The 19,565-nt window shown below is 43.1% G+C and overlaps 2 protein-coding genes across 8 annotated transcripts in view; one reads left to right on the forward strand and one right to left on the reverse strand.

Annotated features, from left to right (window-relative positions):
• Nucleotides 1-3,827: 3,827 nt before the first annotated feature.
• Nucleotides 3,828-10,512, reverse strand: HARBI1 (harbinger transposase derived 1). Its single transcript, XM_082659963.1, has 2 exons — nucleotides 10,030-10,512; nucleotides 3,828-4,862 (listed from the first exon to the last, which is right to left on the reverse strand). Exons 1-2 carry the CDS (start codon nucleotides 10,433-10,435, stop codon nucleotides 4,483-4,485), a joined length of 786 nt encoding a protein of 261 aa, XP_082516089.1. The 5' UTR covers nucleotides 10,436-10,512; the 3' UTR covers nucleotides 3,828-4,482.
• A 1,851-nt stretch (nucleotides 10,513-12,363) lies between these two features.
• Nucleotides 12,364-19,565, forward strand: part of ATG13 (autophagy related 13) — a 46,160-nt gene continuing 38,958 nt past the window's right edge. For 4 of the 7 annotated variants that reach the window (XM_082660043.1, XM_082660047.1, XM_082660048.1 and 1 more), the window contains exons 1-2: nucleotides 12,364-12,707; nucleotides 13,068-13,180. The gene's annotated coding sequence lies outside the window, so the exon portion shown is untranslated. The remainder of the gene's footprint in view (nucleotides 12,708-13,067; nucleotides 13,181-19,565) is intronic. The other 3 variants (XM_082660045.1, XM_082660044.1, XM_082660046.1) reach the window with 3 other exon arrangements.

Consider the following 19,565-nt stretch of genomic DNA (forward strand, 5'->3'; position numbering starts at 1 on the left):
TGATTATTGTATTCTGATAGGATACAATAGAGGAGTCACCCCCCTTGAAGGTAAGAGGATGCTTCCCCTGAAGTAGGGTGACCAACTGTCCCAGATTGCTAAGGACTAAAGGGTTTCCCAGGACACAGCACTTTCCGTGCTAAAACTGCGACAATTGAGGGCAAACCGGGAGAGTTAGTCACCCTAAGAATAAATATAGCCACTGTCAATCACGTAGAAAGAATATGGAAAGACTAAACCAGGGGACTTCCCTGGTGGTGCAACGGTTAAGAATCCGCCTGCCAATGCAGGGGACACGGGTTTGAGCCCTGGTCTGGGAAGATTCCACATGCCGTAGAGCAACTAAGCCCGTGTGCCACAACTACTGAGCCTGCGCTCTAGAGCCTGTGAGCCACAGCTACTGAGCCCGTGTGCCACAACTACTGAAGCCTGCGCGCCTAGAGCCCATGCTCCACAAGAGAAGCCACCACAGTGAGAAGCCCGCGCACCACGACGAAGAGTAGCCCCCGCTCACCACAACTAGGGAAAGTCTGAACACAGCAACGAAGACCCAAAGCAGCCAAAAATAAAAATATATTAATTAATTAATTAATTTTTTAAAAATGACTAAACCAGTGATGAGGATTGGGACTTACTGACCTGGGGGAATTGCCTGTGATAAAGGGTGAAGGGAGGGGAAAGGAGAGAATGGGAGGAGACTGTTCCTTATCTTGCTCTGGGCTCTGAGAAACCTACGACATTGGGTGGTAGGAATCAGGCCTGAACCTAAGATGAGATTCTGTAGCAGTACCATGAGTCATCTTATTACGAAGTCCAGGAAGAGGAGTTAGGCCTTGAGCAGCCAAAATGATGAGCCGCTCGTAGGTTTTGCGTTGCAATTCTATTGCTCTTTGGTAGTCTGCTCTCATGGCACTGTGGGATAATGTACACACTTTGGGTTTGACGGTAAAGGTAGAAGCTGTGTAGTGATGTAGGAGCAGCCCAGGGAAGAGGAGAGATCCCAGAACAGCAGGTAACCATTCACAGAACCATAACAGGCTTTTCCTTCTCTGGAATTATTTATATAGGATAAATTTCTAGTGGTGGAATTTATCAATGGATTGAAATGTATGAACATTTTAAGACTCTAGAATGGCATGGAAATCAGCCCTTCTATAAAGACAGCTGTATATGTAAGGGTTAGAAAAAGTCTCAACAGACTGAAACTGAATGTTTTGCTGGGCAAACATGGAGACTCCTTTCCAAAAGACTTTTTGAAGTTTACCAGCCTGTGATTTCAAGGTCTACTTTTCTTGTTCTTGTTTAATATCAAGAGATCTCATACCTCCTATTTGATTATCACGAAGTAGGGTCTTAGATGGTAGTCACATTAAAAAAAGAAAAGCCTGTGAATTTTATGTGGTTAGGTTCCTGGGGTGTCTCCAGCCTTCAACTAGTATTTTTTCTTCCTTCCTGCATTGCCATTTTAACTTAATTCTGAGTCCATTATCTCTTATACCCACAATTTTGTAAAATCTGGGTGGGATCTAGGGAGCAAAAGGGACCTGAGGATATATGCATGCACAGTGGTTAAAACTCCAATTTCTTATTTTCTTGATCTCTTCTTAACTTCCCCTACACTGTCAGGGAAATCAACTGTTAAGCTCAGTTCTTGAGTTACCAGTTTATTATTTCAGGTAGGGATACAATTGTAGTATGTCTATTATCTATATAGCCTCTATTTTATTCCTCCCTATCTCTTATACTTTTTCATATATGATCCCATTAAAATTGTGTCGTGTTTCTTTGTCCCTAAATTAGATTAACTTGCTATAGATCCTTTACAGTCCAAGAAAGGAGCTCCATCTCTGTTTAGTTCATTTTAAACTAAGAATATGTTTATGGTCCCTCTTTTGTATAATTTGGAATTAGTAAACCACTGATAACCCAATATTGTAGTTTTCCCTTAATATATCCTGGGACTTTTGCTGTCTTGGAACAGCTAAGGGCAAATCTGGAGAACTTCTATGCTGGCCAGATGGAATCATCTACGGGAAGATGAGGCTTATATAAGACAGGTGAAATCCTTGACTTTGTCCCAAAGCTATACCAGGAAGATACTATAAATCCACAATAAGGACCTCAAGAGAAGACTTCTCAGGCACCTATAAAAAGCCCCTATAAGCAAACCCTTGGCAATTTGGAAATACAGATCGTGATCCCTCCCCTAGGTCATTCTGAGGAAAGTGTAACTGGACTGAAAAAAAATCCTGGCCTATAAAAATCCAGGTCGAAAGGAGATTAAAGGAATAGATTTTAACAGTTACTCTGTGGAATTATTAGGAAATAAAATGCTCCCAGGGAAAAACACTTCCAGCCAATGTTCAGTCTGTTCAGCACTTAGAAATTATCTTTGGTGTGCAAGTAATAGGCTTGAAATTGCTAATGAATTCTCCCCCAGACTGCCCCTCCCACTGAGGCTTCATGTCACCATCTAATGAGTTAAGTTGTGAAAACCCCAATTTTCCTTTAATGTGGTTTTCTAAAGCTAAAATGCTAGGCACTTTCCAAGATTACACTCCACCTTGCCTCTTAAGATGCACGGGTGGCAGTATGCCTTTCCTCATGCAATACTCATAATAGAACCAAAACTTTAGAGGGAAAAATACCCATCAGGAAACTTGGAAAGACTGTGAGAGTTAAAATATTGCCTTATCAGGGAGACAAAGCAAGCTTGGGTCACAGGTTAAACTTTACAAAGAAAAAAACATAACAGGGCACCTCTATTGCATAACAAATAGAACAAAAGTTTCCAGTCACCCCTTCATTGTCCACTCCCATCTCAGCAATATCACTGTACTTGTTAAGCTCAACCTCCTGCCAAATGGACCCACTCCTTACAGAGTAGGATGATGATGGAAAATAGCATTTGGAGTAGAAATAAACAGCAGATAATAATCCATAATTGTTTTTAATCTTGTGGATGAGTCACCTTCAATTTATTTCCACATTTCTTTGGTCATCAGCTGTTCATTTCTTTACTTTGAAAATCACCAGATTAACACTGCCAAAGACAGGTAGGAAATGATCCATGAGGACAATTCAGAGGGATCACACGGGTGAGTGGCTGAGAAACTGGGAACAAAACAATCCTCAGGAAAGTCTCTATTTTGTCCCAGCAAAGGCACCAATGTGTGAACCTAATTCACACTTTCATTATTCCAATCAGGTTATTTTTATATCAGTATAATTTTAGAATAAGACTTGGTGCAGGATTATTTATTTCCTGAGAAATTCTGTCCATCACTTTGCACAGAAGATATTCAAGTAGGTCTAACTCCAAAATTCATTTCATACCAATAAATTATATTCCTTTTACTTCTCCTTTTTTTTTTTTTTTTTTTGCAGTACGCGGGCCTCTCACTGCTGTGGCCTCTCCCGTTGCGGAGCACAGGTTCTGGAGGTGCAGGCTCAGCGGCCATGGATCACGGGCCTAGCAGCTCTGCGGCATGTGGGATCTTCCCGGACTAGGGCTCGAACCCGTGTCCCCTGCATCGGCAGGCAGACTCTCAACCACTGCGCCACCAGGGAAGCCCTTACCTCTCCTTTTTAATACATGTCTTCTGTATCCCCTAAACTTTCTTTCTGAACAAGGAATTTCAGAGCAGAATGGCCCAAAAGACATCCTAACATCATGATCATAAGAAATGTGATCTATTTAGATGTGGACTGTCTAAACCTGGGTGAATTTCCTTTGCCCATCAATCTATCAGGGTCTTTAGATCCCCTGTAAAGTGTAAGCTTGCTATTTTGTCTCTATTTGACTTGTCTTCTTTAAGCTGATTGAATTCTTAAACCCATTTAGCCTTTAGCTCCTACTCAGGGTTGGAAGTAAGAGATTGGAGTCCAGATGTTCTCCCTGGGAACTAGGTCCAAGTCACAGCTCAGTTATTACAGACAGAATTAAGATGGAGGTTTTGGACTGTCCTTAACCTCCTCTTAAAAACACAAAGCTGAAAAATCACATTAGTAGCCGTTTATTGATGTCAGAAGACCATTTTCCAACTGAAATTTACTCTTCACACTTGCCTCAGATTATGCCTATATAGGTAGTAAAGTAGAAAAGCTAAAATGCCATCCAAATATTTCAGGACAAATATTGTTTTCTTTTGAAATCTCTAGATAACTGCTTTGATTTTGTAAGCACGATATAAACGTCTGCAACCAAGGAACTTTCAAATGAGTGAGTGGTGCTAACCTGGTGTTCAATGGATAGTAGAGAACTGTTGTCTCGGAGGTTTTGGTTTAGTTAATAAACTTGCAAATGAATCGAGATATTCTGGCCTAGCCTCAACCTTTCTAAAACACGCAGATTAAATGTCAGTTTGTGACAAGTGTCCACACGCTCAGTTATGCTAGATGATGGAACTGTGTAGGGGGTGGTGAGAGGGAAAGTTTGTCACAGCTCCTTCTGGAAAGCCTCCCCGCTCCCCACCTTCCACATTAGCTGAAGTGAGTGAGCATCAACTCCTGACGGATACGGTCAGCCTCTAGGTCCAAGGACTCCATGTGCTCATACTCTTCCTCAGGAGGCTGTTCCACGGGTCCTGTCCCTGGAGAGGACCAGACATCCAACCCATGCTCCAGGGAGATGTTGTGGAGGACGCAGCAGGCCAAGATGATGTGGCTGGACTTCTCCGGTGAGTACTGCAGTGCCCCCTTGGATCCATCCAGGCAGCGGAATCGGGAGCAGAGGGTTCGGAAAGTCTTCTCAATCACACTGTGAGTTGCAGAATGGGCCATATTATAGCGATATTCGGCTGGAGTTTCGGGAATGTGAAGTGGGGTCATAAGCCAGGTGCGGAGAAAGAAGGAACTGTCACCTGTGGGGAAGGCCCAAAGACATCACAGATGTTTATAACTGGAATACAAACAAAAAGGAAAATCCAGGAGCATGTACAGAGAATGGACAAGAAAATGCAACAGCTTCCGGAGCCAAAGCACACCAGGGAAGTGAAGAGGGAAATGCTGTGATAAAGAGCCCATAGCTAGTCACGAGCAGGAAGACCAGAGTGAGTCTTGGCTGGGAATACCCTTGGTTAAAACCAACAGAGAAAAGCTGACCCGGCTAAAGAAAGCTAAGTCTGAAAGAATGTAGGACAGAGGTGAAGGCACTGGAGGAAATGAAATTCCTGGATTTTCTTTTTTTGGCCGCAATGCACTGCTTGTGGGATCCTAGTTCCCTGACCAGGGATCGAACCCGGGCTCCCGGCAGTGGAAGCGCGGAGTCCCAACCACTGGACCTCCAGGGAATTCCAGGATTTTCTGAATTCAGAGATATTGTTCTTTAAGAAAAAGTTAATATGGCTTCCTTGGTGGCACAGGTGGTTAAGAATCCGCCTGCCAATGCAGGCGACAAGGGTTCAAGCCCTGGTCCGGGAAGTTCCCACACACCACAGAGCAACGAAGCCCGTGTGCCACAACTACTGAGCCTGCACTCTAGAGCCCACGAGCCACAACTATGGACGCCCGCGTGCCTAGAGCCTGTGCTCCGCAACAAGAGAAGCCACCGCAATGAGAAGCCCACGCACCGCAATGAAGAGTAGCCCCCGCTCGCCGCAACTAGAGAAAGCACACATGCAGCAAGGAAGACCCAATGCAGCCAAAACTAAATAAAATAAATTTAAAATAAAAAAGGTTAATAGAAACTATCACATAGCAAGCCAATCTTCAAAATCTCTAAAGAGCAAGAGTGCAAGAGAGAAAAAGAGAATTCTGCCAGGAGACCTCAAAACACTTGTGAGGAAAAATCTCTGACTTTACCATTAAAATGTCAGGTTTGAAAGCACTACCTAGGGATTTCAGAGTATTTCATAGACAATAATCATTCAATCTCCCAGTGCTAAGAAGAATAAGAGAAAACTCCCAGCAGAGATGAGAACTCAGGTGTTCTGCCTTCCTAGATATTACATTCATTAGAACCACACCTTTGTAATAGAGGAACAGGTAGAATTTCACATTAACAAGGAGACCATAAATATAATGATGCAAGTAGTAATAGGGATAAAGAAATAAAATCAGAAGTCAATTAAAATAATATACATAAGGCATTTCCCTTAAGTGACTTCTTTATGGAATAATCCTGGGAAGTGCTAAAACCAAAACAAAACTGGGGTGCAGTGTCCCATTACAATAGTGCAATGTTTCTATAATGTTTAATTGTCCTGATTCACTAAATCTGGAAGATGAAATGTCTCAGAGGAACAACCCCTTAGAAATTTGAGACAAATAGACCTGAAGAATACCAACTTGTATAGTTGCTGTGTTCTTCACCCACCATCAATTTCAGTAAACAGTTATGGATTGTTCAGAGAGTGCTAGGCACTGTTCCAAACATATAGCACTCCTTTCTTTTAGGAGCTTACATTTCTTTTTTTTCTTTTTGGCCACACCATGCGGCTTCTGGGGTCTTGGTTCCCTGACCAGGGATTGAATCCCGGCCTGTGGCAGTGAAAGAGCCAAGTATTAACTACTGGGTTGCCAGGGAATTCCCCATGGGTTAACTTTATTTTATTTTATTTTTAAAATAAATTTATTTATTTATTTATTTTTGGCTGCTACTCTTCGTTGCGGTGCATGGGCTTCTCACTGCAGTGGCTTCTCTTGTTGTGGAGCACATGCTCTAGGCATGCAGGCTTCAGTAGTTGTGGCAAGTGGGCTCAGTAGTTGTGGTACATGGGCTTAGTTGCTCCGCAGCATGTGGGATCTTCCCAGACCAGGGCTCGAACCTGTGTCCCCTGTGTCGGCAGGCGGATCCTTAACCACTGTGCCACCAAGGAAGTCCCAACTTTATTTTGAATGATATTGACATATAACGTTGTATTAGTTTTAGGTATACTGGATTAACTTTAAATATCTGAGATGGCTCACAAAATTTTCAAATTGTATATTTAGCTGACTTTTTTCCTCCTAAGTACAACCTATTTTAATTGAACTCGTCCCTACTAAATACTGAATTTTAGAAACTGATGTTGTAAATAATAATGAAAATAATATCTATGACTTGTCCAATCCCAACTCCACTAGGCAGATACTACTGACCTTATTTTACAAGTGAGAAAATAAAAATAAACGTCACCCATCCTTTGATATGTTAGGCACAGGAAGAGGAAGGAGCTAGTCACTAAATGCTAATAATGTCAGACTCAAAGTCACTAAAACAATGGTATAATGCTGTAAAAGAGAGTAAGAAAAACATTTAAGATGACTAGCAAAACAAAGAGATACTAGATATTTGTTAAACGTCTCTTAAGAAACAGTATGAGCCTTAATTGGGAAGACATACAAGACAAGCTAGTTAATGTAGACCTCTTATAAAATGCTGCATCATCATTAACTGGTTATAATCCAAGCACCACTGGCAGACAGACACTCAGGAGGGGATTAGGAACAGAATTCCTAAACAGACTACAATTGCTTACATGATCAGTCATCCAAGAGACATTCTGGCAGATCTTACCCAAAGCTGCTTAACAAGACTAGCCCAAGAGCTGAAGAAATAACTCAGGCTGAATTGTTTGTAGGAGCAGGTACATTTAGAGAAGAGGAATTAGGTGATGCCCTCTGAAGGGGCATACGAGAATGAGGACATGAAGGGATGACACCCAAGATGAAAATATGCTAAACAAACAAACCAAAAAAAAACAAGGGGGAATCACAGCTAGTTCTAGGTTTGGCAAATCTAGTACCATTCTACAAATCTGATGGTGTTCTTAAGATAAAATCAACCATCTTTTTTTTTTTCTTTTTTTGTTTTGGCTGCGTTGGATTTTCGTTGCTGCGCGCAAGCTTTCTCTATTTGCGGCAAGCGGGAGCTACTCTTCGTTGCAGTACGGGGGCTTCTCATTGCAGTGGCTTCTCTTTGCAGAGCATGGGCTCTAGGCGTGTAGGCTTCAGTAGTTGCAGCATGCAGGCTTGGTAGTTGTGGCTCGCGGGCTTTAGAGTGCAGGCTCAGTAGTTGTGGCATACGGGTTTAGTTGCTCCGTGGCATGTGGGATCTTCCCGGACCCGGTCTAGAACCTGTGTCTCCTGCATTGGCAAGCGGATTTTTAACCACTGCGCCACCAGGGAAGTCCCCTTAGCTGGCTTTAGAGTTAGGGTACCAAAGTGATTTCATAAGAAATCAGCTTGGAACCCAAGTACTTCCCCAGCTGTGGAAGAAGTAGTTGGATGAGACACTTGCAGTCTTCCCTTCACTTCTTGGTGTGAGTTATATGAAAATGGAATTTGAAAATTCAGAGTAGGCAAAAGGTGGGATTAAGACAAAGTTCCACTAGGGTAACGAGAAGGTGGGGCACTGACAACAGTGTGTAGAAGCAACAACTGGGGGCTTCCCTGGTGGTGCAATGGTTGAGAGTCCGCCTGCCGATGCAGGGGACATGGGTTCGTGCCCCGGTCCGGGAAGATCCCACATGCCGTGGAGCGGCTGGGCCCGTGAGCCATGGCCCCTGAGTCTGTGCGTCCAGAGCCTGTGCTCCGCAACGGGAGAGGCCACAACAGTCAGAGGCCGGCGTACCGCAAAAAAAAAAAAAAAAAAGAAGCAACAACTGAAGAAAATCAGTTAAGTTCCAAGATGTTACTCATGGTACCCTGGCAGCTCTAAACCAATCAGTGTGACAGCAGTCTCTTCTCCTCACCTGGAACAGTGGGCAGGGGTGGGAGGGTTCTTTTTTTTTGGCTGCCCCGTGTGGCGTGTGGGATCTTAGTTCCCCGACTAGGGATCAAACCTGTGGCCCCTGCAGTGGAAGCGTGCAGTTTTAACCACTGGACGGCCAAGGAAGTCCCAAGGGGAGGTTTTTCTTTAACTGACAATCAGCACATTAAAGAGAAAAATTCCTGAGTGTTTATTACAAGTAAAACACTGTGTTATGAACATGTGCAGTGCAGACATGATTAGTGGCCTTAAAGAGAGGTCTTCCAATCCTTAATGTGCCTTCATCTCCCACAAAACATGTTGTGTACAAGATAACCCTTGTCCTATTACTTACATAGAATGGTTCTTTTTTTAAAAAAAAAAAAGACAACAAAAAAGCTGCCAGGCTCGAGGGTTTTATCACTGTTAACTAACTGTATTCCTCCCAGCTCTACAGTCACATCAGTTTGCACTGCTCAGTACTGAATAGGTTTTTGTCCTACTCAGATCATTAAGCCAGGCTTTCCGAGGGCACTCAGGCAAACAGATCTATGAAGTGAGTTTCCATAAGAACTGAATAAATGCACTGTCTACTATCATTTTCATACAGATATCATGGTGTCAATCACCAATGGCAAAAATAATACATTTTCACAATACTTTAGAGTGAACTTTCATATATATTCCCTAATCCTAACAATAGGTATTACTGCCCTTAGCATTATTTTCACCATTTTACAGATGATAAAAATTAAGGCTCAATTGTATGGATGTACTATATTTAACCAGATCTGCATTGATAAGTATCTTGGCTATATTTAAGGGGAATGCTTTTGTAGGGTTGTCGTTGCTATTGTTGTTTGTGAGTACAAAACATTGCTGCGATGCAAATGCCTGTAATTTTGTTTTACATATTTCTGAACATGTACCTCCAAGAAGAGCTGGGTCAAATTGTATGTTTTTAAATGTTAACAAGTGTCCTTTAAATGTTGATTTAAAAAAATTAAGGCTGGGGTGGTCCAGTGGTTAAGATTCTACCTTCTAATGCAGAGGGTGCAGGTTACATCCCTGGTCAGGGAGCTAAGATCTCACATGCCTAGAGGCCAAAAACCCAAAACATGAAACAGAGGCAATACTGTAACAAATTAAATAAAGAAAAAAAAAAAAAAGACATTACTTCTGTTTCAGTCCTGCTTAAAAAAAAAAAAAATTAAGGCTCAGAGAGTTCTCATCTGAGGTCGTGCTTAAAACAGAACAGGACTGAGTCTCAGGTCTATAGACCCCTATATTTCATTCTACTCTGCCCAAACTTTTTTTTTATAGTTTCAAAAATGAAGCATTTACACCTGCAGACTTACCAAGCAGCCAGCTCTCTTTGTGCATCCCAGCTTCGAACTGACTGCTGAGAGAAGACTGCTGCAGCACAGCACAGTCCTGGAGGCTCCCCGGCCAGTTTGTTTCCACAGTCATCAGTGCCCCTCTGATGTCACACACCATGAGGCAGTTTAAAGAATGAAGACCTTTGCGGTTCACATAGGAAAGGTCTTCAGCATTTGGTGCCTTGATTGCCACATGGATACAGTCAACCACCCCTATGACCCCTGGCATCCCTGCCAACCCATAGAATTCATCCTTCAGAGCCTGCACGGAGGCTTCATCAGCTGGAAAGCGGATGAACTGCGAAGCTCTTTCCACAAGCGCTTCGGTGACATTGGCAACACATCGACTCATAGATGCCTGACTGATTCCAATAGCATCCCCCATCCGAGTCTGGAAGGAACCTGAGGTATAGAAGCCCAGTGCCGCAAGGATCTGTGTCTCTGGGCTAATAGCCCTGGATCTCTGAGTAGGTCTAGAAAGACTGGCCCCCAAGAGCTCCACCAAGTAATAAATGAACTGTCGAGGAAACCCATACATGGACATCAAGTATTCATCTGTCACATCATCCAGCTTAAAGCGGTCCAATGTGCGGTGACCTCGGCCATATAGCAAGAGATCACAGTCAAGTACTGTTATTGGTATAGCCATGGTACATGTAACTGTTGTCTCTCCTTCCCTCTGCTACTTTTCCTGAACTCTTCCCACTGAAGATGTTGGTGCAAGAAGGTATTTAAGGAAGTGTCAGAATTCAACAGTTAACCATCATTTAAATGGCTCTGGCATTTATAATCTTCTCTCTGTAAAGGTTAAAGAAAAAAACGAAAAACATTAGAAACCTACCAAAGACTTTAAAGTGATTCAGGGGCTTCCCTGGCGGTCCAGTGGTTAAGACTTCGCCTTCCAAGGCAGGGGGTGCGGGTTTGATCCCTGGTGGAGGAGCTAAGAGCCGACATGCCTTGCGGCCAAAAAACCAAAAACATAAAAAAACAAAAACAAAAAATACCAGAAGCAGTATTGTAACAAATTCAATAAAGACCTTAAAAATCATCCACATCAGGGCTTCCCTGGTGGCGCAGTGGTTGAGGGTCCACCTGCAGATGCAGGGGACGCGGGTTCGTGCCCCGGTCCGGGAAGATCCCTCATGTGGCGGAGCGGCTGGGCCCGTGAGCCATGGCCGCTGAGCCTGCGCGTCCGGAGCCTGTGCTCCGCAACGGAGAGGCCACATCGGTGAGAGGCCCGCGTACAAAAAAAAAAAAAAAAAAAAAAGGTGCTATAACTGTAACTCGGTTTTTCTCCACTAACTCATGGCAATACAACAGGCTTGCTTTGGTATGAAGGAGAATGGGAGCTGAATTTTGGTGGCTCATTTAATGCCTGGCATTTGCATTCGGAAGAACAAAAGATTAATGGAGGTGATGGCATAATTATCCACAAAGTAAAAGAGGTCTGCTCCTAACTATACAGGCCACGAAGCAACTGACGTAAGTCATAGCTACCCAGGACAGGGATTAGTCACGGCAGGATTCATTACCCAAAGCCCTCTGGCTCCACCTGATAAGTAAGGGGTAAGAGATGGAGGTGGGGAGGGGGGAGTGTCGTTGTTCAAACTAGTCTAACAAGGGAAGAAGGGGCAAAAAACCGCCCACGACCCAGGCTGGTAGACGGGAGATTCTGTGTTGTAACAAAAGCCTTTCCCCTCACCCCAAGAAATCCAAATCGTGAGGCTGAGGTAAAGGAAGTAGGGAAGACCAGATAGGTTGGAAGGAAGGCGCAAAAGAAGAGGCTGGGAGAGCTAGGGCTGAGAGGACACTCCACCTCTAAGGCTTTTAAAAAGATGTCTTAGAAATGAATACGGAAGTGTGATTGCCCCGGCCACTCAAAGTCAGCCGAGGCCGCTCACCCACCTCTCGGCGGCTGCCAGATTACCAGCCGCACTTCCCACCCACCCAGCCGGGTCCGGCCCTCCTCCAGAACCGGCGGCCGAGCACAAGCCGCCACGGCGCTCTCTGTAGGCACCGCCCTCTCGCGTCACCGCCCGCCCCAAGCCGTGTCCTCACTGCCGCTGCCGCCGCAACCTGCGATTCGCCGGCGCACATTCCACACACGGCCCAAAGGTTCACGCTCTTTCAAAGACCGCCTCTTTACGCCTTTGTTTTCTGAGACGCTTGAAGAGATTGGTGAATCAGACTTACATGGTAAGGAAACCAGTTTTTATGGGAACGTCAAACAGGAAAGAGATTAAGTAGGTCATCCATACTGTGCCGAAAGGGCGGCTGAAGTTAGATAGCTGTATTTCCCCCATAGCCCTCTTCCTCCCACCGCCGTCACCGAAGCGGATGAAAACAAACAGTAACGATGGCGGCGCCGGGAAGCGACCGGCTGCTGGGCTGAAGGCAGGAGTGATCACTTGAGCTGTGAGGGAAGCCCTGAAGAGCGCCTGTAGACGTGAGTGCGACAACTCGCGCAGTCTTGGGAACGAAACTCCCGGGGCCTGCGAGCCACGAGGCTCCTGAGGCGTGAGGTATTATCTGCGACCCGTGCTGTCAGTGCAGCTCCGGAGCGCGGAGCTCTCAGCCAGGAGGCGCAGCTGGCCGGCCCCAGGCCCCGGCCTCCGTAATGAGAGCCCCGAGCCACTCTCTGTGTCGCAGCTTCACAGGTACTAACTTTAGGGGGGATACCCCCGGATCTCTCAGCGCCCCCGGGTGGGAGGCTGTGGACCTGCGGCCTGCGGCCTGTCGGGTACGTCCTGGCGAAGCCGAAGCCTATTAGCTGTAGGTCAGTCCCCTAAGCTTTCTTTGGGAAGTCGGGTTACTGTAGGCTTCATTGGCCCTTGATCATTCCCAGTCCTTACAGAGATGCCCAGAGCTTTCGACTCTGCTTTCTCAGCTCTTTGGGTTAAAGGCATTTTGGAAGGAATTTGTGGGCCCATAACTCTGTGGTTGGGTACCAGTATGAATGAGATAGGTTTTCATTCAATCAAGATTTGTTGAGTGCCAAATATGTACTCCGCGTGTAGGTGAGGGTGACTGTTGACTAGTGCAAAAAGGGACCCAAGGTTCACGACTCTCTTACTGGCAGTGGAATGACCTGTGGAAACCTGCGATCCATTCTCATTAAGTAAATCTCTGGGTAAGTGGCTAAGCACCTTCTTGGATTCATCACTAACTCATCTCAGTTTTCACTTTCTCACTCAGTTATTTACCAAGTTTTTCTGGTCAATTCAGTGGAGCGTTTCACTTTTAGTATTCCTTCCTCTCTGGCCATCCCACAGCCAGAGAGAGAGGGGTGGAGGGCGGGGGAATGGATGTGAATGAACGAATATTTAAAGAACAAAAGTGCCTATTTTTTCATTACACTTACTTTAAAAGTCATCTCCTAAGGTGGTATAATTTATTGAACACCTTCAATGGGAGATGTGCAATAATAAGAAACAACAAGTCCTTTCTTTACACTAAATTAACTCCAGGTTATTGTGTGTTGTTTTATGTGTTAGTCCTTTCATATGTGGCTGTCATGGCTCCAATTAAATTATATGTTTTTGTTTGTTTCTTTCAACTCCATTTTTCAGCCGAGCAGAAGTCTTGTAAGTGCTTGTGGAAGGGAATCCTGAGTTAATATTTTTCATACCCAGGGGATGATGAATAAGTGATGAAGCAAAGGTCGTATGTATTGACCTGTGTAGTAAAATGCATGTAGTGCATTTTCAAATTGTACCCCTTTGGGTCACAAGTTAAGACGGCTATGGCAACTTTTGAGATTTACATTTCATACAAATTGCTATTTCTTTACTTACACCTAACAGTTCTTATTATTTGTATTTTTTTTCCCTCAAGTGGAAACTGCAGATCAAAAACTGCAGATCTTCAGCTACTAAATACTCCAAATTATATTGTTTTATTTAAGGACTAAAAATCAGCTGGACACAATTCAGTCCGGCCATATACGCGTACTGGAATTGTACCGTATGGAGGTGGGGGCAAGAAATCTCCTTTTTTCCATTGTCTTTCCTGCTTGCATCCACCCAGCTGCATCAGCTTATGACCTCCATGACTCAGAGCAGGGTGTCCATAGCCTAAATGCAAAAAGAAGCCTAAGACATTAACATTGAGCTTCCAAAGACATGAGTCCTACTACATGAGTGATTTTTCAAAGATAATTTTGACTAACCAGAAAGTGCAACCACTATAGAACTTATTGCTGTCACTTGATAAGGTTCATTACCAAAGCTCTGCAATTACATTTTGTTCCATTGGGAGTGGAAGTTATTTATTTTGGAATTTTTATCTGGAGGGAACTTATTTAATCTTAGTAATGCTTGGAAATCCCTAAAGCTTTTACTTTTAAACACTTTTTACATTATTATAGAAGAGATGAAAATAACACTGTGGTTGGAGCACTGCATTCCTCACTCTATGACCCTTTATTATTCAAATTAAGTTTTTTGGGTTTTGGTTTTTTAAAATTATTTTTTTGGTACGCGGGCCCCTCACTGTTGTGGCCTCTCCCGTTGCGGAGCACAGGCTCCGGACACGCAGGCTCAGCGGCCATGGCTCACGAGCCCAGCTGCTCTGTGGCATGTGGGATCTTCCTGGACCAGGGCACGAACCCGTGTCCCCTGCATCGGCAGGCGGACTCTCAACCACTGCGCCACCAGGGAAGCCCTGTTTTTATTTATTTAAAAAAATATTTATTTATGGGACTTCCCTGGTGACGCAGTGGTTAAGAATTCGCCTGCCAATGCAGGGGACATGGGTTTGATCCCTGGTCCGGGAAGATCCCACATGCCGTGGAGCAACTAAGCCCATATGTCACAACTAGTGAGCCTGTGCTCTAGAGCCCATGAGCCACAACTACTGAGCCTGCATGCTGCAACTACTGAAGCCCACGTGCCTAGAGCCCGTGCTCCACAACAAGAGAAGCCACTGCAGTGAGAAGCCCGCGCACCGCAATGAAGAGTAGCTCCCGCTCACCACAACAATAGATAGACCACGCGCAGCAACAAAGACCCAACACATCCAAAAATGAATATTAAAAATTAAAAAAAATTGTATTTATTTGGCTGCACTGGGTATTAGCTGCAGCACGCAGGATCTTCATTGCCGCCTGCAGGATCTTTAGTTGCAGCATGCACGATCTAGTTCCCTGACCAGGGATCGAACCCAGGCCCCCTGCATTGGGAGCGAGGAATCTTAACCACTGGACCACCAGGGAAGTCCCTGGTTTTATTTTTTAATGGAAGAAAAGTATAGAAACTCACTGAGTAAGAAATGCAGGCTATTCAGCTAATATTTGAACTACTGTATTGCTTAAGATTTTTTTGGCTTGTATGTTGACTTTAGAGTCTTAAAATATGTATACTTTACTAAAAGTTTATTCTTGGAAAAAGCTTGCCTAAACTTTATATGTGGATAATTTAGAAGTAATTTCCAACTTGGGGTGTTGAGTAAAATAAATTTCCATAGGGCCTCATTTTTTCATGCATGGATTTAATACAAGAGAGGGTGCACGGGGTTACTGGTCCTTGCCTCCTCTTTGTCAAATTGTGGAGAGCAGTAAAAACTGCAGGTAGGTCTTCCCTGGTGGCGCAGTGGTTGGGAGTCCGCCTGCCGGTGCAGGGGGCGGGGGTTCGTGCCCCGATCCGGGAGGATCCCACGTGCCGCGGAGCGGCTGGGCCCGCGGGCCATGGCCGCTGGGCCTGTGCGTCTGGAGCCTGTACTCCGCAACGGGAGGGGCCGCAGCAGCGAGAGGCTCGCGCGTACAGCAAAAAAAAAAAAAAAAAACCAAACAACTGCAGGTAGTCCCTGACAGGATAAAGGCAGTGTATGCAAAGGGAGAATGCAGAGGAGGCTAACTAGACCTCTATGACCAAGGGGAAAAAGAAACTTTTCTTGGGAATTCCTCAAAGTCCAGTGGTTAAGACTCCACGCTTCCACCGCAGAGGGTCACGGGTTTGATCCCTGGTCAGGGAACTATGATCCTGCATGCCAAGTGGTGCACGCCCCACCCCTCACCAAAAAAAAAAAAACAACAACTTGAAGTTTGGGTTTTAAATCTTAAAACGATTTAAAATCCTTAAAGGGATGTAAAATTAGTTTTGAATCTTTAAAAAGATTTTAAATCCCTTAAGAGGATGTAAAATTAATTTTAAATAATTGTTTTTAACTGTAGAGTAAATGTGAGCCAGTTTGTTAGAGAAAGCCTCTAAATACCAGTATAGGTGGCACAAGAAATTTGCTTTTGCCCTGGTGGTGTCCCCCATATGCCCTTGGTTACAAGAGAAGGGAGAAGATTGTGAGTCACCACTACATAGAAAAACAACTCAACATGCACAGTCTGTCAACAGTATCTTAGTAAAAATAAAGGTAAATAAAGAATGTATAGAAGTGATAACCCAGTATTCTTATTTTGGAAAATACAGTTTTCACTCTTGACTTTTGATTCATACAAATATGAAAGAAATAGAGTTAAAAATCATATTATTCTTTCCAGGGTGGTTTGTCGCCACCCTCACCTTCCTCCTGTATTGCCCAGAGCTATTATGTCATTAGGAGAGATTATGTAGAGAAATACTTGTGGAGGTTTAAATGCCCTGTTTTAAATATAAGCTTAAGGGTGTTTTTATGCTTTAATCTACTTCTGTTGGAATTTTCAAGAAATCGGATATTGGCCTTATGTATTCTTTAGACTGGTTTTTAAATTGTTCCTTAGTTAATCAAACACAGCTTTTGTCTTTTATCTTTATTCCCACTTCCCATTTTCTTTTGATTTACTTTACTTCCTGGTTTCTTAAATTGCATACTTATTTGAGATTTTTTTTAATTATAAAGACTATAAGTTTTCCTCTGAATTTTTCTTTTGCTGTGTCTCATTTGTTGTCAAATATTCTTCATTTTGTTAATTTCTAGATCATTTGTAACTGGTTTTTATTTCAATGTTTATTATAAAAAGCTTCCTAGTGTATACACGGTTAACTTTTTATTATGTTTCTAGTTTATTGAATTATGGGCAATAACATCTTGGAAAAAAAGTTTTTTAATGGTCAAGAACATGATCAGTTTGTGGTGTCCCTTGAACCTAAGAGAATAATGTGAAAGGTAGAGTTAGATAACTAAGAGCTTTATTGAGGATCTCATATGTGGCAAGTACTCTTTACAGGATCTATCTCATTTAATCCTCACCACAACCCTATGAGAAAGGAATCTGAAGTACAGAAAGATTGAGTGACTCGCACTATATGCCACCATATATATGTGTATATATATATGAATGACTTGTTTTTATTATTCAGATCCTCAAAAATTTTTTATATCTACTTGATATATCAAAGAGGTATGTTGAATCTTCAGGTATAGTTTTGGTTTTATCAAGCTCTCCTAGTATCTCTAGGAATTTTTGCTTTATGTATTTTATTGTTATATTGCTAACATGTAAAGGTTTATGGCTATCATATTTTCAGAGATTATCGTTACTGAATGTCCCTTTTAATCTCATTTCATCGCTTCTGGTCTGGAAGTGTCATAAATATCGACACTTCTGCTTTCTTTTTCTTTTTTTTAAATGTATTTATTTTATTTTTGGCTGCGTCGGGTCTTCATTGCGCGCGGGCTTTCTCTAGTTGCTGCGAGCGGGGGCTACTCTTCGTTGCAGTGAGCGGGCTTCTCATTGTGGTGGCTTCTCTTGTTGCGTAGCACAGGCGCTATGCGCGCAGGCTTCAGCAGTTGTGGCACGTGGGCTTCAGTATTTGTGGCTCGCGGGCTCGAGAGCGCAGGCTCAGAAGTTGTGGTGCATGGGCTTAGCTGCTCCATGGCATGCGGGATCTTCCCAGACCAGGGCTCGACCCTGTGTCCCCTGTATTGGCAGGCGGATTCTTAACCACTGCGCCACCAGGGAAGGCCCTGCTTTATTTTTCTTTTCTGTCTTTCTTTCTTTTTTTTTTTTCTTTTTTTTTTTTTTTGCGGAGCACAGGCTCCGGACGCACAGGCCCAGCCGCTCCACAGCATGTGGGATCTTCCCGGACAGGGGCACGAACCCGTGTCCCCTGCATCGGCAGGCAGACTCAACCACTGTGCCACCAGGGAAGCCCTCTTTCTTTTTTCTTCCTCTTTCCCCCCTCCCTCCCAAGTGAGTGTATCTCTGCTTTCTTCTTTATTTTCAGACTTTCTTTGTAACTGTTTTGGTAGAAGACTATTTCAGTTGTTTAAACTTTTCCATTCTGTTTCTCATTTGTCTACAAAGAACTTTCTAAATGGAAAAAAAGATCTTTATGATTTACTAATTCTGATGCCTAGAAAGTGGGGAAATTACAGTTTTGTTCTCTTTACCTTTGAACTTGTACCTAACTGGTTTTTTTTGGGGGGTGGGGTTGTTTTATGGCTGCACCACCCAACTTTCGGGATCTCAGTTCCTGATCAGGGATTGAACCCGTGCCCCCTGCAGTGGAATCGCAGAGTCCTAACCATTGGACCGCTGGGAACTCCCTTAACTGTTTTTTCTTATTAACTGTTCCTGATTTGCCATACTGAGCTTTTAAGCCTGAATCCAGAACAGTTAAAAACTGTTAAAAATTGGAAAGCATAATTATTTTTTCAGTAATTGATGTTAATTAACTTTTCCCAGTTTTAGGGGCTGGAGGTATTATCTGGGGTCATTTTTGTATAATCTCTTGCCAAATTATTCAGTTGTTTCTTTGAAATTATTTGCTCTTTCCTTCCTTTATTGACTGCCTCACCTTAATCCAGTGCTATCACCAACTCTCATCTGGATTACTGAAATGGCTTCCTAGCTGGTCTTCCTGCCTCTAATCCCTTTATTTCATCTCCCCCTCTCTATATTCAGATTAATGTCCCTAAATTTTTACCTATAGAAGAATCTGCATTGACTCCCTACTATAATCTACTGTTATTCTCTTTTGCTCACTTTTATGTTTCCCTACTAATCTGGCTGGATCATACTTACCTACTTTTTGTACATTTTTGTTCTCTGTCCAAATTCTCAATTTTGTGCTTCATTTAATTGAACATATTAAGCATAGTAATTTTAAGGTCTGTGTCTGATAACTGTTAATGTGTTTCTAATATCTTTTGGATTTTGATCATTTGTGTTTGTCTCCTTGAGTGCCTGGTTTACTTTAACATGTGCCAGAAATTGTATATGAAAAATTATAGAGATAATTTATGGGTTAGGACAACATTATTTTCTTCCAGGGAGAAATTACCTGTGTTTCTGGCAGAGGCTAAGGGCAGACCTTATTCTACACTGTTGAAGCGGAGTGATGTGTAAAATTTTTCATAATAAAAACTTTTTAAAATTAGCTTGAAGTCATACAAATTACAACTACATTTGTCTTCTGAGAGAAGAACTATCCATTGTTTTTGTAAATTAAAAAAAAATCTTAAAGAATACAGCAATAGCCTATTTATCTGGGTTGTATATTATGGATTAAAAGGGAAAGGAGTAACAAGGAAATACTTGGAGAAAAAAGAAAAAAAAAAAGACCCATTCATAATGTCTGTCA

This window comes from Grampus griseus (genome assembly GCF_964374135.1).
Source record: "Grampus griseus genome assembly, chromosome: 8".
Classification (NCBI taxonomy): Eukaryota; Metazoa; Chordata; class Mammalia; order Artiodactyla; family Delphinidae; genus Grampus; species Grampus griseus.

What these genes read in the sequence shown, in the direction of transcription:
- HARBI1 (XM_082659963.1), bottom strand. Translation starts at nt 10,435, where the DNA reads ATGGGGGATGCTATTGGAATCAGTCAGGCATCTATGAGTCGATGTGTT. An exon ending in CAAAGAGAGCTGGCTGCTTG is followed by an intron (nt 4,863 to 10,029) that starts GTAAGTCTGCAG and finishes CCTTCCCCACAG; the next exon opens with GTGACAGTTCCTTCTTTCTC.